The 24,286-nt window shown below is 31.7% G+C and overlaps 1 protein-coding gene across 2 annotated transcripts in view; it reads right to left on the bottom strand.

Annotated features, from left to right (window-relative positions):
* LOC111004301 (ATP-binding cassette sub-family D member) overlaps positions 1–24,286 on the bottom strand; it is a 49,522-nt gene that overhangs the window by 1,151 nt on the left and 24,085 nt on the right. The window contains exons 1-14 of one of the 2 annotated variants that reach the window (XM_022275287.2): positions 21,330–21,449; positions 11,518–11,749; positions 8,417–8,548; positions 7,390–7,597; positions 6,515–6,746; positions 5,595–5,734; positions 5,066–5,238; positions 4,200–4,374; positions 3,514–3,620; positions 2,988–3,147; positions 2,367–2,520; positions 1,519–1,665; positions 682–906; positions 130–255 (exon numbers count right to left, since the gene is read on the bottom strand). In XM_022275287.2, the coding sequence (XP_022130979.2) occupies positions 130–255; positions 682–906; positions 1,519–1,665; positions 2,367–2,520; positions 2,988–3,147; positions 3,514–3,620; positions 4,200–4,374; positions 5,066–5,238; positions 5,595–5,734; positions 6,515–6,746; positions 7,390–7,597; positions 8,417–8,548; positions 11,518–11,682 (2,144 nt within the window). In that variant the 5' untranslated portion in view covers positions 11,683–11,749; positions 21,330–21,449. Of the gene's footprint in view, positions 1–129; positions 256–681; positions 907–1,518; positions 1,666–2,366; positions 2,521–2,987; positions 3,148–3,513; positions 3,621–4,199; positions 4,375–5,065; positions 5,239–5,594; positions 5,735–6,514; positions 6,747–7,389; positions 7,598–8,416; positions 8,549–11,517; positions 11,750–21,329; positions 21,450–24,286 lie in introns of those variants that run through there. The other variant, XM_022275288.2, reaches the window with a different exon arrangement.

Here is a 24,286-nt window from a genome sequence, read left to right as displayed (position 1 = left end):
CATTTTCAATAACAAAATCTATGAATTGTTAAATGATGGACATACTAAAAATATAATACAATACATATTATATATCTGAAGAAAATTTCAATCTAAGAGCTAAATTGCTATGTTATCGTTTATACTAACCATACGCTGGGTCTGTGTGTAATGGAAAGCAAGGTGATGCCTTCCTTGATAGCCTCTTCGTACATGACAACTTCTGTTTCCATGGAAACGGCACTCGTACACTCATCGAGTAAGGCGTATACGGGCCTACAATAAAAATAAAACATGTACGTCTTTTATGCCTGGGTACAACAAATTAAAAAATAAAAACAAAGGAATATTGAATTTAATTTATTTTTTGAATACTATTATTTTATTTTAGTAATATAGGCGTGCCCTGCGAATAAACTATGTCCCCCTTATACATTCTCTCGAACGAACGAAGAAAACTATCGTGGAGAAACCGGCTTACTTTAAACCCAAAAAGTCGCCGGCGTGTGTCAGGCACAGGAAGCTGATACGATACTTGCCTATTAAAATGACCAATGGTCATGAAACAGATGCAGAAATCTGAGGCCTAATGTAGCGCCACTGATTCTTTTTATTTATTTTTATTTAAATACATTATTTGGCATACGGGTCGTACTTAACGCTGACCCTTAAATCACCGATTTGTTCTGAAAAACATCTCACCTATGATAGAACATTCTAGCACAAGCCATCCTCTGTTTCTCCCCGCCGGAGAGCGTGGCGCGCCAATCACAAACCGCCCTCAAACCGCCGTGACGCGCTGCGCAGGCGTCTAAGCGTACGACTCTTAGAATATGCATAGCCCTTGCCTCTGCCTCTCTGTCGTCTTCTGATACCCGAGACGGGTAAGTTATCTGGTCTAATAAAGACCCCATTGACATGTATGGCCTGTAAAATTATGTTTAAATATAATTGCTATAAGTCTATACTGAAAAGTTGAAGAAATTTTAAAATCTACGGCATCACTGCGGTGATGTCATTCTCTGAAACACACTAACATAGTATTTCCTGCTATGGACATATACAACTTCTGGACCAAATAAACTTCGGTCGTCAGACGGGCCAGGGTTTAGACAGGTAAATCCTTCCATAAAATTGGATTCCTCCAACAGTTCCCTGTTCATAGTCCAACAAAAGCACTTTTCAAGAATGTGGTCTCCACGGCTAGTACTTTTTAAAAGACCTAAATGGGTCTCCAAATTTATAATTCGCAAAAATAATAATAATATTGAAGTTCCATTGTATTTCATATAGAAATAACAAAAAATCCAATCTGGGGCAACAGATCATTTGCTCGAAACAGTTCAGGCCTGAATTTTCAATTCAATCTAATTTTATACATCGATTTGCGAGACTGTTTTTTAAATGTTATTATGATGGCATTCCCTTATTCTAAATATTAGTAAACTAAAAATCTAGTTTACTTGAAGCTGTCATTTTATTGCTGTATGAAGAGTATAACTTTTTAATATAAATGCAGGGCAGATCGCTATACATTACCTCTGTGGTATGTAGAACATGACGGGTCTTGCAACACAATATGGTGGGGCGTTAGGTTCGTCCGCGCAGTGTGCACACGCGCATGGGCGAGGGACGCTCAACTCGCCACCGAATACCGGCCATAAGCCTGATATTATACGGAATAAACTGAAAAAAAATAATTATATATAGTATATTAATCTTAATTAATGCACAGATGCGCGATGAGAAATTTGAGAAACTGATCGTCCTCCAAACTGTACGCTGTAATCAGATGAAGGTGAAAACTCTAATCCAGATTTTGCCTTGCCGACCAGACATGTGATAGTTAATAATCTTATTTGGTTTATGAACTAATTCATGATTTCATTTATCAACCAAATTATATTAATGTGAGAAACACATATTACTACAAACTTATTGTAGTAATATGGGTTTCTCACATTAATACTTTTCTTAAAATCTCTTAAATTAGTAAAAGCATCTAGTACTTGCACGTTGTATGTAGAAATGTTTGATTGTTTAATATAAAACTGATAAAATTAGATTATTCATTCGTTTAATTATCCTAAACAACAAATACTTTCACGGAACCTCCTCAAAATTACTAAGACTACTACTAATCTGACTATTTCGATAACTGAATAATATGCAAAATTATGGAACGCGAACACGGGTCAAACAGCTCTCTTAGTGCCTGATAGGAAAACAAAACTGTCTTCAAAAGCGAAACAATCGAGTTTGCAATACGCAAAAATCAAACTCACTGTAAACAATGTAACTGTGTTTATTCACATTCCTTTGAAGTCGCAAAATCTTTTAAGAAACTATTATCTAGCAACTAAAATATAAAAATAGGTTTATTTTACCTGGATTTTCCGCATCCATTAGGGCCAACAATCAACAGATGAGTGCCAGGATTGAGATCCAATGTGACGCCACTAGCGACCACATCGCACGCTGGAGTTACGATCGGTACGTTACGGAGACGTATCGATAGATCGTTCGTATACGTAACTTGACCTATGAAAAACCATATTGCATTATATTACAACGTGTTTTCGCGGGGGTCATTCTTTGACGAAGGTATTAAAGAATCTAAAACTCATGCAAAAAACTGCTGTTGAAGTAAATATATAATAGGAACAGGAACAAGTTCTCTTCTTCTAAGCCCACATTCTCCTTAAAAGTAGCAAGCATTTTATCCAGGTTTAAATGAAAGCTAAGAATGAAAAAATATAGTAACGGGTTTAAACTGTTTAAAACATTATTCATTTATAAGCTCTGTGACTTAAAATGACTGAAGGACTGACAGCTGACAGGAACGACATTGCTCTCTGCCGTATATATTATACATATCTATATATATACTGTTATCACTGTTTTATTATAAAAAAACCCTTAATCAAATTCAAAACAGGATTAAAACGGACCTTGAATTTTCATATGTAAAGAAATAGCATCATTTTGTCTTTTTATTTTCTACTTACCCATAGGAACAGGCTGTTTATCTCTGAAGGTAACTTGGAAGCCCGTGGAAGAGGGCGATGCTACGTGCACTGCGCGTACGCATTTCCCGCGAGCGACTTCCCCAAATACCACTAACATGTCGGACACTCGCGTTGCGTATCCCGCTAGTGTCACTATTTCCTGTTCAGAAATAATTTTAATTACAAATTATGAGTTATTAAACTTCATTGACACTATGAGACAGTAATTTAAAAAAAAAATTGCGTAATGAATCAGTAGTGAACTTTGATGTTAAATATAAATTTCAATGCACTTTTTAATTCAATAAACTGTCAGGACTATATAGATTTGTAATATATCTTATGTTATTATTTAATAGTTTGATATTCATTTCATTTATTCACAAAAATTCATCAATTAAATTTAAAAAATCTGTAAAAGTTTTTGAAAGAGAAAACATTACTTATCGCTTACTCGTGATTGGATTAGATATCTTGATATATAACAATTTCATTTCTATATATTTAGTGGTAGGACATTAATTACCTTATAACTAGACATGAGCCTCTCGATGGCGTCAGCCGCTGAATTCAATAGATTTCTTGATGTCGTCATGTATTCTGTTCTAGCGCTTATACCTTCACCTGCTGTACCTATAAGAAAATATCACTTGATAATGCTTCACATATTCTCTATTTATTTATACGTTCTAAAACAATGTGTATGCCTAAAAATATGATTATAATAGAACACAAGTAATCTATCAAAGGAGAAAATTAAAACAAACAATTTCAATAAAAAATTAATAATAAATAAAACTAAAAAGATAAAAACCTAAACTAAATGAAAAATTAAACCTCATTAAGAGCATGATAAGGTTACGGTAACTTGGCAGACTGTTGTAAAAACCCATCAATATTTTCATCGATGTTAATAATCAAGTTGTAAGAGCGAGATAGCCTATTATGCACTGGACCATTCAAAGTTTTCTCATACGTCAAAAACGTTATGGATTTGACCAACTTCAAACAGGCATAACTCAAAAACTATAGCACCGACTTTAATGAATCTTGGTACAAGAGAATCATTTTTATATGACATATATACACAACACTTATGAAATTTAGCTCTTGAGACCCCTAAATAGATTTTGAACATTATATTCAAATATTATTCAAATGCACCAGTATGTATTATAAGTGATTAATTTGTCTGTTAAAAAAATAACTTACCATCCAACTTCTTTCCGGTAAGTATGGGAAGTGCCAACATGACCATCCCGGTACCAGACCAAACGTACTTCATGCAGAACTGCTCCAGCATCACATACCACAGTTTCTTATTAAAGACTGAGGTCATTTGAGTGACCAATTCCTTGTACGCTGATTGGAGCTGGCCCATTTCAACCTGAAAAAATACAACATATCATCATATTCGAAAGAGTGTTATTATTTTGAATTCTTATCTTTTTTCTGATACTGTTGAAGAAATTTCTTCAAATCAAATCTATCTTCATTCATATAAGTAAACAAGTACAATTATGAACGTCAAAAAAAAATTGTAAATTTACATTTACTGCTAATTCTCAAATCAAGGGCATAGAACGGAAGAGAAGAACTGGCAATAAACTCTCCGCCGCTCTTTTTAATCGCCAAGTTTTTTCTTTTATACAAAACTAAAATAAAATATATTTATAGAGAAAATAAACATTATTCACGAATTAAATTAGTTTCTAAGTGGTGGGCTGTTTCATAAGAAGTGTAGCAAAAAAGTTTATTATCATAACAATAAAGGTATTGTTGTATTGTTGTAATTACGATTGCATCACACGGCACGCTTTGTACGCTGCATGAAATAGATAATAATAATGGATTAATTTATTTATTTATTTAATTAAAGCGAAATCATAGCGGAATCACTTGAATCTCATTTCAGTTCATTATTATGCGACTCGCTTTACTTGTATGTGTATGTTATGTATGTGTGTATGTTATTATATTTGCGGCATGCTTGCGGCACGTCCCATCTATCCCTATTAAACTACTGGTTACAAATTAATGTTTTTTTTTTATTATTTGTGGTTGGAGGGCAGACTTACATTATGTCCTCCATAAAACGCGACCTCTTCCGCATGAGCTATCAGTCTCGAATGGACATGCCTCAGATTGGCCTTCATTCGTGCTTCTTCGCCTGCTAGGGCACCGAACCTTGGACTGAGGATTCGAAGAAGTTGACCAGTCAAGCATATTACCACTGTTGCTATACCGGGTCCTGGAATTAAAATAACATAATAAAAAACTTTATAATAAAAACACGCTTAAGTTTAAAACTTTGAAGAATCTTTAAATACTGTAAACTTCAAGTATACTGTGCACTAAGCTTTTTACTTTTTTGTAAAGTAACAAAAAAACGCTATTAAAAATATACAGGATATTTCTTGTACAGTATGCATATATATTCTTCTCACCTTTTTTTATTATAAATATTATCTAGATAATTCCCCGACTATGTAGTCGTGGGAGGTATTAAATAGCTTACATAAGTGGTATTGGTAACTCCGATGATAAAACACTACTACCTATTGCTTTTAACTACTTTTTGTATAACCATTACAGCGTTCTTCTTACCTAAGAATATATTTCCCTTCATCTTGCTTGAATAGCTGGCGAGGGTTAAAACTATGAGGAGTAAATCAAAGCACGGCTTAGTAAGAGAGCTGTATAGGTGCGCTACTGATTGGGCGAACACTGACACATCTTCTGTTAATCTGTGGAGAGAAAATACAGTTTTTAGACGAAATTGTCAAAATAATCTTTTCGGTGTATTTTCTACCAAGTAAATTCCCTGGGATTATAATTATAAAAACACTAGGAGTGTTCAGAGACTTGGAACCTTCGAGAAAAAGCCAATCTGTAAGAATCCATCAAAATGGACTTATAATAAATTAATGGTTTTAGTTTCTTTATGCAGGATTTCTTTTAAAACCATCACACTTCTTGATTCAACAAGACGCCTAAAGAGAACCAAAACTTTTGAGTTAATAAACCTGGTGTAGTGATGGGCAAGGGTATATTGGACACACGAACATAGTGTCATAACATTATAGAACACTAACATTGTTAATGAATATAACCTTAGTCTAAGCTATTCATTAGTATTGTGGAAAATTAAATCAAGTTTGTCTCTGTACATCGAGAGCATACAACGTATATGGCGAGAGAACGTTGCGTTTTTTTAGTTAGCTATTTGCTACCGCGGCTAAAAATAGTCTACCCAAACAGATATTAGATAGCCTAATGCTAACCAACATAAATTCTTAATTAAAAAAACTACTTTTACATGCATTTGTCGCGTTCCTAAACAAGACTGCTATGGTCACATTAATACAAACCACAGCTAATGTTACATACTGTGATATATTATTTTGTAAATAATGAATAAAAAACAAAAAAACAATTAATATGGGCTAGTTTTTTTTAAATTGCACTCTTTTGTATTCTAAAAGTATTTACTAGTCATATACATATAGTGTAACTACCAAACATACCTATGATCGGCATTTTCTATCCTAGCGTCCAAGTTAGCCACTCTGTAGTACGTTTGGTTTTTGAAGTAGAGCTCATAGGCGTGGTTCACCAGCCTCGTTCTGAAGGCGAGAGCTAATCTTCCCTCCAAGTATCTGATCATGGAATTTATAAACGTCGCTGGCACGGCGATACCGAACCATTGTAAGAGCAATGCTGCGAACGACTTCATGTCTTTTTGGACTATGTGTTTTACTGGAAAATAATGTTTTAAATGTATATTAAATTGATCTGTAATATATTGGTGTACTGAGGCTGTATCACGAAGGTTTCTTATACAATAATATAGAGACAATGTTAAAACGTAAATATTTTTTGAAAAAAATAATCATTTACCAAGAAATTCAACCGTATTTCTTCTTCAAGGAATTTAGAAGAATATGTGTAGACAAAGGTCTGATAAACAAATTGATATAAATGTAATTCTAAGAAATAGACGGCAATCCTTTGACCAAAAATATGTTAACACGTCCAATACCAAATTCATTAAGCGTAAATATTATAGCTTTGTATAACCTCATTATAATATTTAAATCTTCAAAATAAAAGAATAATTATTCATTGGGTTTCCTCAAGGATATTGAAATACGCTCACATTCACAATATTTTTTGTGCCAATTTTTGGGAAAAACTAATGTGGCTTACAATTGGATAATATTCCTATCATAATCGCTCAATCAACGAAAATCATATAATCACCAATCTGATCTCCCTTGGATTTTTTTCATTTAAATACAAAAAAAATGTCACTCGTCAAATGTATAAAATCACACTATGCTAGCCTATTATATTATTACCATTATTATGAGAAAATAGGTACTGATTACATATAATTTACCTATAGAACCTTCCAAAGACGCGACGTATATAGACAAGAACGTTCGCGAGAAAAGGCACAGCGTATGAACAGAGAGCAAGGCAACTTCATGACTCCGGAATCCCGGTACCATGATCTTCGCCAAAGACACTATTTGTTTGAGAAATTCCAGATTCAGACCAGGTACATGCTCTTCTACTGTTTGGGACTGTGTCTCGTCCGCATCTTCCTAAAAGGCAAATAAGAATTTATCACCAAATTTCAAATTATATGAGAGTATTCAAGTGCACGTGACCACGCACGCTTAAAGCACGCGAAATGTCGGTTAAATTTAAAATTATGTTTCAATAATCATAAGTTTACAATAATACATATCTTCAATCCGTTTAAAAAAGTCTTTTTCTATAAAAGATTTAGAAAATTTCCATGAGTTTCCCAAATAAAAAAAGTATTCAACTTTGTAGACTGTTAATAAAACATTTGAAAAATTAATATGCAAAGTTTGTTCACGATTTAGTAAAATTGGACCCTGATTATACCAAAAAAGTTAAGGAACCTTTTGTCACGCCTTCATTTCACAACAACGCGCAGTTGAACAAACTTTGCATTTTCTAAAATACAATTTGCACAACGTATTTTATAAATCTTATATCTTTAAACGAGCAATTCTTGTATATATATATATATATATATATATATAATTGGAATCTTGGAATCGGCTCCGACGATTTTCATGAAATTTAGTATACGGAGGGTTCCGGGGGCGATAAATCGATTTAGCTAGGAATCATTTCTAGAAAATGTCATTTTATTTGTGTTTTATCAACTTAAACATAGAATTGCTCGTTTAAAGATGTCAGTCAAATAATAAAAAAAAATACTGAGCTAAGCTCGGTCATCCAGGTCCTTACTAATTAAATGTCAACTTCTGAAAACCAACTTTTAATAAACAAAGGAAATTAAAAAAGTCATTACATAATATTTCTATCTATCTATATATATTTTTGGCGTAGTAATAAATAAAACTTTAGTATATAGGTATGCTTACAATATTCTGCTTGTTATCGGTATCAACTTCCCCCCGACAGAGGGCGCACCGTTCCGCACCACAGTGTCCTCCACACGTCTGACTTTCGACGCCGCCATTTTCCACTGTGTGTAATTTTCCATTTTTTGCTACCTGAAATTTGCAAATTAATTTTACTTTTAGATTCGTATAAAATATTTAAAATTTTCGGATCATTGTTCTACTATCTTCCCAACACTACTAATATCTATTTTATAAGTAGATATTAGTAGTGTTGGGAAGAAATTATTTGCAAATTTAAACGTAGTCAAGGCTATAAAAGTAGTAAGTACTTATTTGTTAGAGACCACAATGTTTTTGTCTAACTTGTATCTCAATGTTTTACAAGCGATTCAATTGTTTAATCATAAACTCCAGATGTTATTTACTTGACACTTCAAAAGCTTTTTATTCGCGTTGTGTGTTTTTATAGGATGCCGCGAATATGGCTATAACGCGTTTCTGTATTATTACCTAATTATAATTGTTAGCCAAAGAAATAGCAGTATTTTAAATATTTTTTTAATCTCTTCAAAAAAAAACTTAATTTATTATATGACTACCGAGAACTCAATCCCTATCTTATCTTAGGACATTGATGAAGTTACAACCAGATGCTATTCCTATACCAAAAATCATCAAATATATTGTTCGGTAATTTATGTCCAAATGACGTAACAATAGATTTTGCATCGAATAAGGCATCAACACGTGCACGCCACACATTTTTGTTCAACGGAGCGCAACCACAGACTCGCATTAGCCTTGCTCAGTTGCGTAATGTTTATGATTTAAATGAAAGGTTACTGAGGATTTTTAATCTACATTTTTAGTTGAAAGATTATTCTCTGGATATAGGTAGACAAATTTTAGCAGAAGTAGAAAAAAAACCTTTGTTTACTCATCTCTCTCACCACTATCGCCGAGCATAAGTTTTTTGAATTTCGAACGCAAGTGTCTTCAAAATCAGTGAACTCGAAAATGCCCCGTTTCTAACTCAGTAGGTGAGGACATTTATAAATAAATTGTCTAGACATTCGTAAGTTATAAAACATAGATTGTCAAGGTTATATATTAACATATAAGCAACCATGCGAATTAAATATGTTTTCAAAAGTAACAAGGAATTTGGAATCTGACATTTGACTTAAGGATAAAATATGGATTTAGCAATATTTAACAATAAAATTGATTTATTACTGATTGGTGTTAATGAAGAAAGCCATATTAATTACACTTATTTAGGCAGTCAAGCTTAATGAAACGATTTTGAAAATAGTTTACTGAAACATGTTTAGCATTATGTGTGTGTGTTACACAGTTACCCGAATACAAAAATCGAATTTTGGATTTTCATACAAGATGTAAATAAGGAAATAATGTTGCCAGTGAAGCCTTCGATCAGTAATGACATTGAACTTAAGTCCCTTGAAGGTTTGCATTGTTATATGCGGTTTACGCATTAACATTGTATTCTTTACATTATCGCGTGAGGCCATAATTATACTAAGAGATGTATTAATTCAGATTCAGGTTGATTAAAGTGTAAAAAAAGGTTCTTTTTAAACCCGACTATTTAAAGGCTTTACTGCCTTTAAATAGTCGTGACACCCTCATGTGACATACTGCGTCATCATTGTTTACGGAAATCCTACTTTTAGCCTTTCCAAAAGTTTATTATTTCAAGGAATAGGTTTACCTTTTCTTATGGTGGTGTTTCCCAAGGTACCACTCTAACACCACAAACATTTCTTACATTCAGTTCAGTAGGACTATAAGTAACTAGCAGACTGCTTACACTTTGTATGACTAACAAGCGTATGAAGACTAACGTAATATTATATTAAAATAAAAAATATGACTCATTAACTGTGATTAAATTTAACGAAAAAAACTAACTAAAATCGTTTTTTGAGTGAATCAGTGACTAACGTTGTCCACCGGATGACTAAACCTTTCAGTTTTTATCAATCCGATTATGATAAATTTTGTGCAGAAGAATTTTATGAAGAGATTATTTTTCAAGAGATTAATTTGCCCCAATGGATCAAATCAGTAACCGGTTAATGGGAGAAAATTAATAATATTCCGATACTTAAGAATCATTAAACTAATAAAGTACGAATATTTACTTTATATAATAATTATTGGATGTGGTGGATAAACAATAGTACACAAGAACAAAGTGTCTTTCCGTAACAGAGACTAAGGAATATCAGACACTATCTTATGTTAAATATCCTTTTTAGTAAATTAAGTTTAATTGTGTCATTGTGCATGAAAGAATAAACTTAAGATTTTTTATCTTTCCAATACATTTTAGTGATAGACTGTACATTAGTTTTTATCGATATGATAAGGGTCAAATTTATTATAAGCACTATCCATAACATTTAATTTCAATCTTATCTTGTTTCCTGTTCACTAAACATCACACGTTTTTCCCCAATTTACAACAATAAAAATCTCAGAACGGCTTGAGATCCTTGTATAATTTTCAATTGTTTTTAATCTGTAATTAAGTATACATATTGTATATGACTACTCGAGTACACATTAAAAAACTTTACTAATTAAAAAAAAATATCATTATTTGAGCGAGATTATTTTTAGTTTACTGCTGTAGACGGTTTAATCTAATCAATCCTTGGTTCTTCCTTGATAGACAGTGTTTATTTATTTATTTATTTTGTACTCCTACAGCTAACACAAAATAAATAACAGCAAACAAATACACCGAGTACATAGCCACAGATGGAATAGATGATACATTATAATAAAAAGATTTACAAAAGGGAACAAACAAACAAACAAACAAAAAACATATCAACAAAGCCCAACTTAGCAAGCAATAGAGCTTTCAGTAAAGTGTGTCTTCCTCCTTCCTTTTTTGACTGTAATATGAAAGAACCTCTGGAAGGAGCTCATGACTGTAACACATTTTTAACCATTTAATATTAATGTTCGTGTCAAAATATAAATAATATAATAAACGAAATAAAGTAGGATTATGATATAAGAATCTAGACGAGGTTAGGTAATCTAGACCTCGCAATGAAAAATTAATAAAAATAATTCCTCACCTTATAATTATTATTATTATGACATGGTGGAGGCTGCTTCTTATCTCTAGTGCCATAGAGTGCGCACGCGGCTAAAGCAACTCCAACTCCTACGCCGACAGCTAGTGTCGCAGTAGGCTGGACCCTGAACGCTTGCTCACGGATTTTCGTCAAAATCGCCGGCATCTTGATTTATTTTTCGAGATTTTTCACTGTTTATGTTGTGTTCAGTTGTGATCTTGGGTCCATGATTCTGGAATAAAATTAAAATTATTAGCAATGTAGCTGTAGAAAATTAATAAACTACAATTACAGACAGTAATATTGTTAGTAACTATTAGTATTCGCATATTATTTTATTCTATTCGTTGAGTTTAACTGATAACCCTACATTTGGCCCGTTTTGTTGTTTATAGATAATTATTTACTTAGTACCACATGTGTTTAAGATTATATAAATAACATTTAAGTATCAGACCAGTTTGAGTTAATTTAGTCTTAATTTAGTTCTTTGAAACTAAAATTAAGTAAAGTAAGATCTTAAATTTAATAAAGTAAGATCTACGTACTACTACTATACTACGTACGTAGTACGATACGTAAATGGGCTTTAGGGAAAATATTGGTAAGGACCCAAGATTAAGAATGAGAAGAGGTCACCCTAAAGAAAGTTGATAGAAGATATAGAAGCGTTAGCAGGAAGTAAATGAAGAAAGAAAGCCATGAGTATTTGGAAAAGGAAACCTTTACCCATGAACATGAATGATCCGACCAATGATACTGAAGGAAGTTAGGATTTAAAAAATTTATATGTATAACAAATCTAAACTGTACAAATCAAATTTGTAAAGATTGGAAACAGGTTTTATTATTATTAAATTATACGGCATATTGGCATATTGTATTTTCACCTATCCCGACGCGGACCTTCAGAACATCAAATTAATTTCCCACAAAAAAAAACTACGTCAAATATTGTGTGTATAAGAAATTTGTAAGTCACTGAAGTTCTACAAATACTTAAATCTCTTGTCTAATATTATAAAAGAAAGTTTTGCGTTTTGATTTTTTTTAATTTAAATTTATTAAGTATTGATAAATAGATAAAAATTCTTGGACTGTTAAAAAATATTTGATTACCTACTTGAAATCAAAAAAATTTCAATACCTGTAGAGAATTTTAAATTATTAATGTCGGACATTCTACGTTATAAGATGTATATTCGTTGTAAATTAAAATCTGTATATTACTTAGATTTTTAATGTAAGTGTGTATCTAACCTGACAGGTTATGAAGTAATTAAAAATTAAGTACAATAAAACGTTTATGATAACAAAAATATCTATTCGACCGATTTAGTAGACTTTCCACTGCCACGATGGGTATCTACGCGAGCAAAACCGCTGGGCATTACTAGTTCTTAATACTTTTAAACTAATATTATGCTGCCATAAAAATATTTCATTCGAGTCTAGTTAATTTTACGAAAGGTAAACAGTTAAAATATTGCATTAAAAAAAGTTGAAGGTAATTTCCTCAATGCCAGTCATTAGTTATTTTTACATCATGACTTTTCATATGACCATTAAAATGCACGCTTAAATCATTATATTTAACTGCCTTAACAGGTATTTACTTAATAAGAAAATTGGCTTTTTTGCGACCACATACGTCCCCAATATGCCTTGACAAAGGTATATATTGGAATAGCAAGTGCGTTTAAATAGCTGCTAAAAAAATTAAGTGGAAAATAACAAATTCGATAATTAATTTAATTCTCGTGTGATTATTATTAATTAACCTCAACTTTTAGACAAAACAAATTATCAAGCATGAAGAACATTATATTGTTAATGCATAGAATACATAATTTTGTTATTACACAATTCTTCTGAAAAAAAAATATTCATTGTAAGTATATATCAAAACAAAGATGGACCAGTCCTTATTAATATTTTTTTATTTACAAAGTATTTTTAACGCTTTTGAACATACTGAAATTACAACATTGATAGAACTGCCTGTATAATAAATACGTTCAAATGACTATAACTGACCCACCCACACATGTCAATAGCAGAATCAATTAGAAGCAACATAATAACTAAGCAACAAGGAATTTTAGTTAAAAATCTCTAGTAATTTTTTTTTTCGACAGAAAACTTCAATTAGTCATTTTGACTCTAATAAGCTTTACTTGGTCAAACCACAACTTGTAACGTTCTATTAGCAACTCGTTGCCGCTCATTGCTTGAATTCATTAGTTAGCCTAGTAACATCTATATCTGTAGTATTGTATTGAATACCTACTAACACGAGATACCATTGAATTAAATATTCAGCTGGTGTTTTTATGACCTGACGTGACTCGAGGATCAAATTAATGCAAAATTTCATATTGTATTCATATTATATCTTCAAGATAAATTCAAAAGATTTGTAGCGATAATATAGAATGTTAGGAATTTGTAGAGTTGATCGTTTTTGCATTCTTATATGGCGTGACTGGATAAAGATTAACGTTATGATTAAGAAAAACAAGAGCCACGTTTAAATGACATTATGAACATTTAATAGAAAAAATTAGGTAATAGGTCCTTAGTGCCCTACTTCTCTTATCTTAAATCAAAACTACCAAAACGTGAACAAGCTTTTATGGAATTAAAGAGAGATGTGGGACATAGATTTGCACCTTGCGAAACTCCTAGAAATACTTTGAATGAATTAAGTTCTTGACTTTGTCCCACAAGACGTCATCTACATAAAATATAACTTGATTACTATGGCATAACCAAAGGTTAAACCTTGGCCTGTGGCAATATAGTTCTGTGTATAAAAAGCAATACAGACAATAGAATATTGTTTTTGTAAATAATGGCAAACATAATGCCGCTATAGCAAAAAAGGACATGATAAATTACCTCACACTGTGCGGCAAAAACTAAGTTAATTTATGTACAATAATCTTCAAAGAATAACATACACAATAGAAAAAAAATTGCATAAATAATTAGACAACGATAATTATTCATAGATAGAGGTATTTATGTGAGAATCGCTTTAAGCTTTAGCTAAATTCTTCTAACCTTTACAATAATGTATTTTGCAGTTAAGATGCGAAATCGTGACTAAAATAAACTAACATTTATTACCATTTGCCAACCGATAAAGTTGTTGATTTACATTATTTTTAAATGAATATTAATTTTTAACGGTTTTGCACTTAAGGGTCTTGTAGGTCAAGTTATTATTCAACTTATTTATAAACTGCATCTCTGACTTCTAGAATACATACAATTATATGATAATTATTGTCCTAATGTATGTATATATATTATAGATGTATTTCACGAGGATTATTTCCTTATACTAAAACAATAAAAAAGTATATGAGATGCAGGGCTATTGACATTATTTTGATGTAATTTAATCATAGTTGGGACCAAGTGCTTGAAAACTAAAAAGTTCACTGTTATGAAGTTGTAGTTCAGACTTCAGACAATCGTCAGACTATCTTAAACAAAATTCCTGACAAAGTAAAGTAATATTTATAACAATCTCAGGTCACTGATAAATCAACTGAAACAAAGACAAACCAGATGCCCAACATAAAATTGTTTTCAAGACTTTTTCAATTATTTTTCTGTTGAAGTAAATCTCTACTTTATCCTAATAATTATTATGATTTTATTTTGTGTATAAAAGGTTAAACTTCTTAACCAAACTTTTCACAAAACCGTAATTTCGAGATTTAACATTTGCAACTATAACTTCTTCTAAAGCTTTTTAATTTACTAAGCATTAATTCACATTTTTATCATAGTAACAATTCAGTCTCTTCTATTATCTGACAGCTGATATTATTCAATCCTTGACCCTTCTCAAGGTTGCACCAACCAGTTCCACAGGACAATTTAACTGTTTATATTTCTCAGAACTTGCTATTACTACCAAAACATATGCATGAACTTATTTTAATACTTCTTTGTAGACTAGCATATAAAAGATGAATATCTACTCTAAAACAGATTGTTAGTACGAAAATTGTACATTTAAAGTATCATTATAGTCGGTTGTACAATGGTGATTTTTTACTGGCAGAGACCTTGATTATAGTTAGAACGATCATTGTACAGTCAGTAATTTTTTAAAGGAGTCTAAGTCTGTTCATACATCTGCAATATTTTTATCATTAGCTTTAAAAGTTTATATCTCAATAATCTTACTCGACATATATACAAAACGCTTGTTCTGAATGATGAAATGCCGAAATGCCCTTAAAGAATTTAAATAAAATTTCAAATATTGCTTTTTTTTAAATATCCTAGCTAAAGGAACATTCGTAATAATAAAATTTGCATGAGTTAATTTAGTAGATTCTAGAAGGAACTTGTCAAATTAACTCCTTTATGCAATCGAGTCATTTTCTATCTTGCCGCTGTGATATAACCTGATAATTATATAACATAATTAACCGAGGTGATTTTTCTTACACAATTTAATCTTGGACCAAGTATTAAACTTGTAACTTCAAGGTAAAGCTCATATAAAAACTTGTTAAGGAACTAAATCAGTCAAAATAAGGTTTTGTTGTCTCCTTCAATACAGCATGCACACAATTAGTCAAAGAGTAGTTTTTTTTTAAATTACAGCAAATTAGTTTAGTCTTTTATTAGTCAATCAGAAGATTATAAGAAGTTAGTACTCCTTCAAATTGTAATTATAGTGTATTGTTTTATAAATGATTGTATTTATACTATGTTAAATAATGTAAAAGAATTCTTAGTTATAATTGTAATGAAATGATGCAATTAATCATTAAAATATTTACACATTGACTTTTGCATAAAAAATATTTGAAGATGTAATAAATGACATTACGGTTTAAAAATAAATATGTTTTATAATGACATTGAAGTTAGGATTAAAAGTTAATTTCATCAATAAAACAAAAACGTAAGAACTAAAATAACATATTTAAAAGTTCAAGGTGGACTAACCAAGAAGGCTGAGGTTATCCAATGCGAAATCAATAAAAAGTTGAATTATAAAAACCAACGATCACAAATTATATAACTTAATAAACATATTTTTGTTTCTGATTAAATTGTTGACACAGTGTTGGAGTATAATAAATATGTAGAAGTTCTGTGAGAAATATTTTTATGTGTAAAAACACATAAAAATAATTCTCACAGACAATGATAGAATAAATATATATGCTGTGTAATTAACGCGTTAAAAAATCAAATTAAACACATTTTAATACAACATATTTTGATGAACGCAGCACACAATTAAACATAGCAATAGAAACGCGTTAATCAGTATCAAGCAGATGCTAGAAAGTACGATGAGTATTGTAGAAATAAATTTAAAACATGAAGTACCCCCCAAACGCTAATGAGCACATTATTTTGTGGGTAGGTAATTTAAAATAGCAGTGCCAGTATTATGTATGCAACTACCATCATCCAAAATTTCTGATTGCTTTAGACTCTGATAAATCAGTCAAAGTTTGTATACCTAGATGGATTAATCACAGTTTATTGGAAAAGTCCATGAACAACTCCATTAAAAACCAGTGGTGGAACACCACTGGTTTTTAATAAAACTGGTATTAATCAGATTTCTGTATTTGTTTCGTGATCTCTATTTTTCTTATTAGGCAAGTAGTCAAATAACCATATGTGCATAACACACGCCATCGGTTTCCTCACGATGTTTTCCTTCAACATACGAGTGAGTGTTAAATGCGCACTTAGAAATGCGTTGATGCATGAGCGACTTGAACGTTGAGACGCTCCACCAGGCCAACACTGACAAAAACACAAGCGTTAATTATGAATAATTAACGTTTTGTCAAATAGTCGTTATTAACACCAACACGAACAGGTACTAAATGGTATTTACGCAACGTTCTCACACTATATAACAACAATTGTATATAGGAAGTTCAATGGGATTATGTAAACAATGTTTAACATCAAAACAAAGGAATCGAGACAATGCCAATAGCCAATTGATGAATAGGATTGGAATAATGTTCTAAAAGGAAGATAACCAGACGAGGTAATATTCATAATATAAACTTGGCGCAAGTTATGACTTCCATGGACAAAAACTTTTTTTAAAGATCATTGATTCTTATAACACAAATAAACACAAGTGAAATAATCTATACATATACATTTCAATTAGGATTTTTAAAATGTTACATCGCCCAATATTATAACTAGAACAACCTAACTTCTTAATAAAAGTTTCATCCATTTTCGTTGACTCTGACAGAACATCCAGCTATATATTGTAAAATCGTGTTCCAATTCGTTAAAGAAATTTTTTTAATAGGATTATACAAAACTTACTGTATATAATCACATGCTATTAGAAGTATGTTAAGTCGCAACTAGGTGAGTTTGTCACTTTTCACTACTTTTTACCTTTCACTGAATTCGGGTCGCGACATAGTTGCAAGTACTTTTATATTAGTTTGAAATAAAGCTCATTCAATGTAGAAGATCACAATTAATATCAATTCTTTGCTGCAAAGCGCTATCTGAGCCAGTCAGCTCTTTTGTATTGTTTATGGAACAGGACGCAAACGGGCAAGGAGGCTCCTCTGATGTCAAGTGATACCGCCGCTCACGGACATGCACATGGTTTAAGAGTTGGTACGCTCTTTTCTTGAAGGACCTAAGTCGAATAAGTTCGGAAAAGCTGGTTCCACATGGTGATGCGCGGCAAAGACCGTCTTAAGAAATGCTCAAATGTGGAATGACGGACGTCAAGGTGATACGGCTAGTATTTTGTTCAGTTGTCAGTTGTTGTGTTGTGGCTAGTAGTGTTGTCTTCAACGGTCGATGATATATATTACAGATAAATGATTGTATGACTGTGGGGCTGGATCTACACTCAAAACCCTCTGCTATTCAGAGGGGTAGCGAGACCCTACCCACTAAAAACACCTCAGCCTATCACACGCCCTTAAGATGAGCCCTCGGGGTTCGCTAGGCATTCTACCCAAGGAAATGTTTGTATTTATGTCACACTCGATATCCGGCACTTATTATAGAAGCAATATAAAATAAGTCATAGGAGTATTTTCTATTGGAGGTATACAAAAACTATTAAAATTTCTTTCCTCCCGAGCAAGAATATGCGTGAACGTCTTTGTTCTCGGGGTTTTCTGCTCCAAGTCCACAACATAGGTGAATAACCTGTGTTAGAGTGTGGGTTTTTAACGTTTCAAGACTTCACTTACTAGCACTACGTGATACCTAGTCTTAATATCTAAAACAACTGTAACTGCCAGAAATATTGTATATTAAATATAGGACTGAGAAATCGTAACATAAATAAAACCAATTATTATAATTGCATAAATCATCTCTACATGACCTTCTACATTAACATCTGAGTTTTGCATTTTTATAAAAATAGAATTATTCAAGACTGCTTGATAAATGTCATTCTGCAACCCCATTTTGGAGACGGTCCTCCAAGTGACTGCAATATATCGCTTCAAATTTTTGTAATTCTTATTTGGATGATATGCTCATCTCAGCTTCTCCGAGTTTGAACTTTACGTTTTTTAGCTCTTAAACATTTCAAAAAGTGAAAGGGAGAGACCATTAATAAAACGTTTTCATATCACTTTCATAAACTTTGTTTAAGAACATGCTACTTTGTTAAGTTAAATTAACGTTTTATAATTAGGCCTACTTTAACTATTATATTCTGTAAATGGAGTTGACGCTGGTTAATACAGACATTTGACTCACCTCAATACTTGGAGTGTTCTTAAATCATATACTGTGTTAAGAAGTGAGTAGGTATATATAGACACCGTTGGTATATTCCTTCAAAGCCACAGCAATGCCTACGTTTTTGTGTTCTCTCAATAGCGTTGATATCGCATACTTTGGATACGATGTTTTTTATTTGAGATGCGGGCTTAAATATATTCGGATATAAGTTTAAATACACTCAAACCATTTAAAGTATTATTTCGTCTCTTTCTGTCGAATAAAAAATAACTTTAATAAACGGGGCAGACTGATTTATTTTTACTTCTATATATTACGAGATGATTCAACACGACCTCTATATATTTTGAAAAAGAGCACGTTTCTTCCTAAGTGGCCGGCATGGTACACTAACATGGGTGTCTATGGGCTGTGGTATCTATCATATAACATATAACGAAGCCCAATTTTTTACCATCTTCATGCTATAAGCTTCATCAATATTTTCGTATTAACTTAGTACCTTATTTAAAAAAAATAGTGTCAATGCGCTCTACTAACTCTTTAATCTCTACCTGTCAAATTCTTTTTACGATATTATAAATAAAGAAGACAATGACACCCATAATCTACAAATCAGTATGACGTCATACACTGAATCTCGACGAAGATCGCTCGAAGATTTCTCAAACATATACAACTTAACGACTAGCCACTGGGATGTTAAGCTAGTGGACTTGTCAATAATCTTTCATTTAGGTCGGAGGAAGCGCACATCTTTATTTTATAAGGCATAAGATACCTGTCCAGGAGATTGACTATCCTCCGTCGTTTTACACTACAGACGAATTCATTTTCATCGGATTAAGAAGGTTCTATAGAATTGTAACTCCTACGATAACATTTTACATTCGAATTAAATTAATTAGCATCAAACAAAATAATTTCGTTTAAAAACCACACCTGAACTTCAAACCTAATTATCATCGATTCAAATCTCTTAGATACAGCTATCTTTAGTATCAAACGTTAGGGATACGAGAATTGCCCATGAGATATGTCAGAATTAGAAGGCCTTCAAAGAATATTGTATGTATATAAAAAAACAAAAAATTATGACGCTCTAAACAGCAGGGTCAGATGTCATATCTTCCTTTATTCTCGGTCTTATTAGTATCTTAATGTAAAATAACATATACATGATAAATTCTTACATATTTAGAAATACTTATGTAATTTTGGTCATTTTTATATTTTTTTTAGTTTTACTTGTAAGTTTATTTTGTTGATTTGGTACTTTAATCTTAATATTATAACGGGAAGAGATCGCTTGTTAGCGATAATCCACCCGTTGTATCCCTAATAATGAATTTCATTTGTTTTATTTTAATGTAACGAAGTTTAAATAAAAAAAGCCTAATAATTTTAAATTCTGCGGCAATTATCGACAATAGACAATATACTACAAATTTTATAGAATATCATGCTCCAAACGAATAATTATGTGCTCTGCGGGAACCACAGAGTAGATACAGCTTGTAGTAAAAACCAAATGTATCTAAGACAAATATATATATAAAAATACGACGTAATACCTAAACAGAATCGTCTACGTTACAAAAAACCACTTTCTCTTCAATTTATCAATACTCTCACTTTTCTTTTGAAAACCAATAAAGAAAGCGGTCTACAAGGTAGTATTACAAGTATTTAACCCATCGTATCAGTAGCTTATAATGGTTGAAATTTCTCACAAAATATAATAAACACCCTTTGCTAATTAGAATCTTTCTATGTGTAACTTTTAATTTTACTTAATAAAAATCTTTTTTTTTTCACCGAATGCGTTTTGTGTATAATTTGTCGATTATTTAGTTTAAAGATTGAGAAATTAGTTACGCTAAAATCTATACAAAATATGGTATTGCTATTCGGCTGTATTATCACGAAATTAACGTATTATAAAATAATATTTTAACACTAAAATATTATTTCAAACTCAAAAACAACGCATTTGTTTCACAAAAAGGTCATTTAAATGGAAACCTCCATATTCGAGTTAATAAACGAAATTAAAAACTGACCTTCTATCAAAAACACATCACTAGCACAGTCACAAACACAAGAATGACACGTCCGCTCACTATAACCATCCAAAGACGACTGCCAGTTTTGAATTTTAACAGCTTTATTACTTTATCTGGTTGTGAATCACCACAAGTGTTTATACAAGTTGTGAATCGCTGCTTTTCCTGCGTGACGTAAAAGTTTCGTCTAGAATAAAAGGCATATATATTTTATACTAGCTGCCCCTGCGAATGTCGTTTTCCCTTTATATGTTTTTTCTACTTAGTCTTCTTAGTAGTATCTAGTACCATCTTTTTAGTAGCTACCAATATATAGAATGCTATGCTACCCCATAAAGACTTTTTGCTTTTCCGGAATAAAACCTACATTTTTCAATATTTTTGGTCTCTATTTACTCAAAGTTCAAGGAACAAATATATAAAAAAATACTCGAACGGCGAAGTTTTGCACTTAACAATATCTTTTGCGATTCTTCTCTTTATATACATATTACATTTATATTCATATTCATATTGTAAGGCTAGTAGGTGATCAACCTTTTGTCTTTTCAATTTGAATCGATATATTAAGAACCCTTTATTCATAAAAACTGATTGATTGGACTCATTATCCAATTTACTTCTTACTCTTTTCATCACAGCACAAACACAATATCATAGAAAAAGATGGATTGACTTATTTTAAAAAAAATATAGGGGTGAAAACAACTTTATGTCACTTACAAAATAAATGAAAAAGACGTGTTTGCCCTATGCCCCATTTGAGCGTAGCAAAATGTACTTTAATCTAGGTTAAGCGCACGAGTACAATGTTCATAGATAATATTATATAGTCGTTTGCGCAGTTTATTCACTCGTCAATAGACGTCAATGTAATATTTCGTATTCTAGTACACGTTGCGATAATAAATATCAAAAAAGGCTATAGGTACATCGCCAAGTATTATATCGTATCGCTAGGCTCCATTGTTTACGGAAGATGTAAAAATTATTTGATCAGAATTATAGGTTAGGAATACATTACAGTTGAAGATTATTTTAAAGATGTAAGTGGTGTCATGCGGCTAAGGTAACCCAACATATACTCCTATTCCTAACACTATAATTTCTAATAAAATGAATCAATGAAAACAGTCTTAATGTTATACATAAATTTCAAAAATATGTAAGTAAATATATTTCCCGTTTATACATGAAAATATGAATATCTTTGTCAATCAAAATCAAACAATAAAGCGTAACCAATAAAATCGTAATAAAATACGATAAATTCTTATCGTTAGGAAATGAGAAATATTTTTATTATGGAATACAGTTACAAATCGATTAGTGGGTCACGGGGCTGTATACGCAAGATACTGTTGGAAGCCGTCATACAATATTTCTGGAGTTGGAGTTCCCTGAATTGATGACAGGCCCAGGTGCCGAACTCTTGTTGATGAGTGGAACCCCCCCTCCATCTTCTCTAGACAATTTAATATGGGTTCATTCATTCAAGCGGCGGTATAGGCATATACTGGCCAGCCGCTAGTTAGGCCTAGTTAGTTAACATCAGGTGGGATTGTGGTCCAGTATATCACCAGAAATCACCAGATACGACTTGACTAACGTCAGTAAAAAAGGTTATGTTCTATAATATGTAAAGATAAAGGCACTTATAATATTTTTTATGAAATACATATATTTCCTTTTTTCAATGTTTTTTCTTTTTAACTACATATAAACAAATCCGAAAAACTTGTACTAAAGAATTTCAGTTTCATTTGGCAATCATTTTTCTTTTTTCAACTCTTTGACACAAATGTCTAATATATATATAATAAATTAATTTGAAATATTTGATACCCTTGAAAGGCGATTTAAAGATTATATAAATATCATTTGTTATAATCTAATTTAAAAATTCGATAAATTGTATATCCTATTAACAGAGTCGTCCGATGAATAATATTAATTTAAGCAATAAGTTTTCGCAGTTTCTCCATTCAGGAGGCAAACAGGCAGGAGGCTCACCTGATGTTGAGTGATGCCGTCCATGGACACTCGCATTGCCAGAAGCCTCGCGAGTGCGTTGTCGACTTTTTAAGAATTGGCACCCTTTTTTCTCGCAGGTCCCTAAGTCCAATTAGTTTTAATTTGCATACAAATTTCCTTGTCTAAGAATTTTAAAAAAATATTGCAGTCTAGAAAACATGGTTTAATGTGTTTTACACGATTCGAGTTGGAATGTCAAAAAAACTTGCAGAACATAAAAAACCGGAAAGTTGTGTATCTGCGCCACTGTACGCCATGACTTACAACCTCCCTCAATTAAATATAATGGGTAAAATTGGGTAGACGTTGGTAGGATAAAAATCATGGCGTCATCAGTGGCAAGGAAACTGCGGAGGAGTTGCTGCATCTGACACAGAACAACACGCTTCACGAGATTGACAGCCAACCTACAGTAATGGAAAGACACCAAAGAAGAAGTATATAAAAATACAAGAAGAATACTTGAGTATATGGTCCACATATGCAATTATATATTTTTTTTAGGAATTATATTTTTTATTAGGAAAAAAAGTGTGTGTAAAGCATGTGACAGTTCAACAAAATTTAACACTGAATTAATAAAATTAAAGTAATTTAAAATTTAACTAAAATGAATGGACGAATGTAAAGATGACCTATTGACTAGCAACACAACATGAAGGAAAGCAAAAGCTGAACAAATCGCCTTTCATAACTTGAGGGCCTGCTAGTGAAGGGGGGATATCGATAGATATTTCGATATTTGACCCTTTATATATTGTATAATAACAATAATAATAAAACTTAGAAAAGCTAAATTACGATATGCAAAGTTTGGCTCGAAAATATACAAAACGTTTTTAATTTTTATTTATTTAGTTACCACAACATAATATATATTTACTCGTTATATGTTAATGTCTCTTGTAATTTACAATATT

The sequence above is a fragment of the Pieris rapae genome, chromosome 18 (genome assembly GCF_905147795.1).
Source record: "Pieris rapae chromosome 18, ilPieRapa1.1, whole genome shotgun sequence".
Lineage (NCBI taxonomy): Eukaryota > Metazoa > Arthropoda > Insecta > Lepidoptera > Pieridae > Pieris > Pieris rapae.
This window is presented reverse-complemented; position numbering and strand designations above follow the sequence as displayed.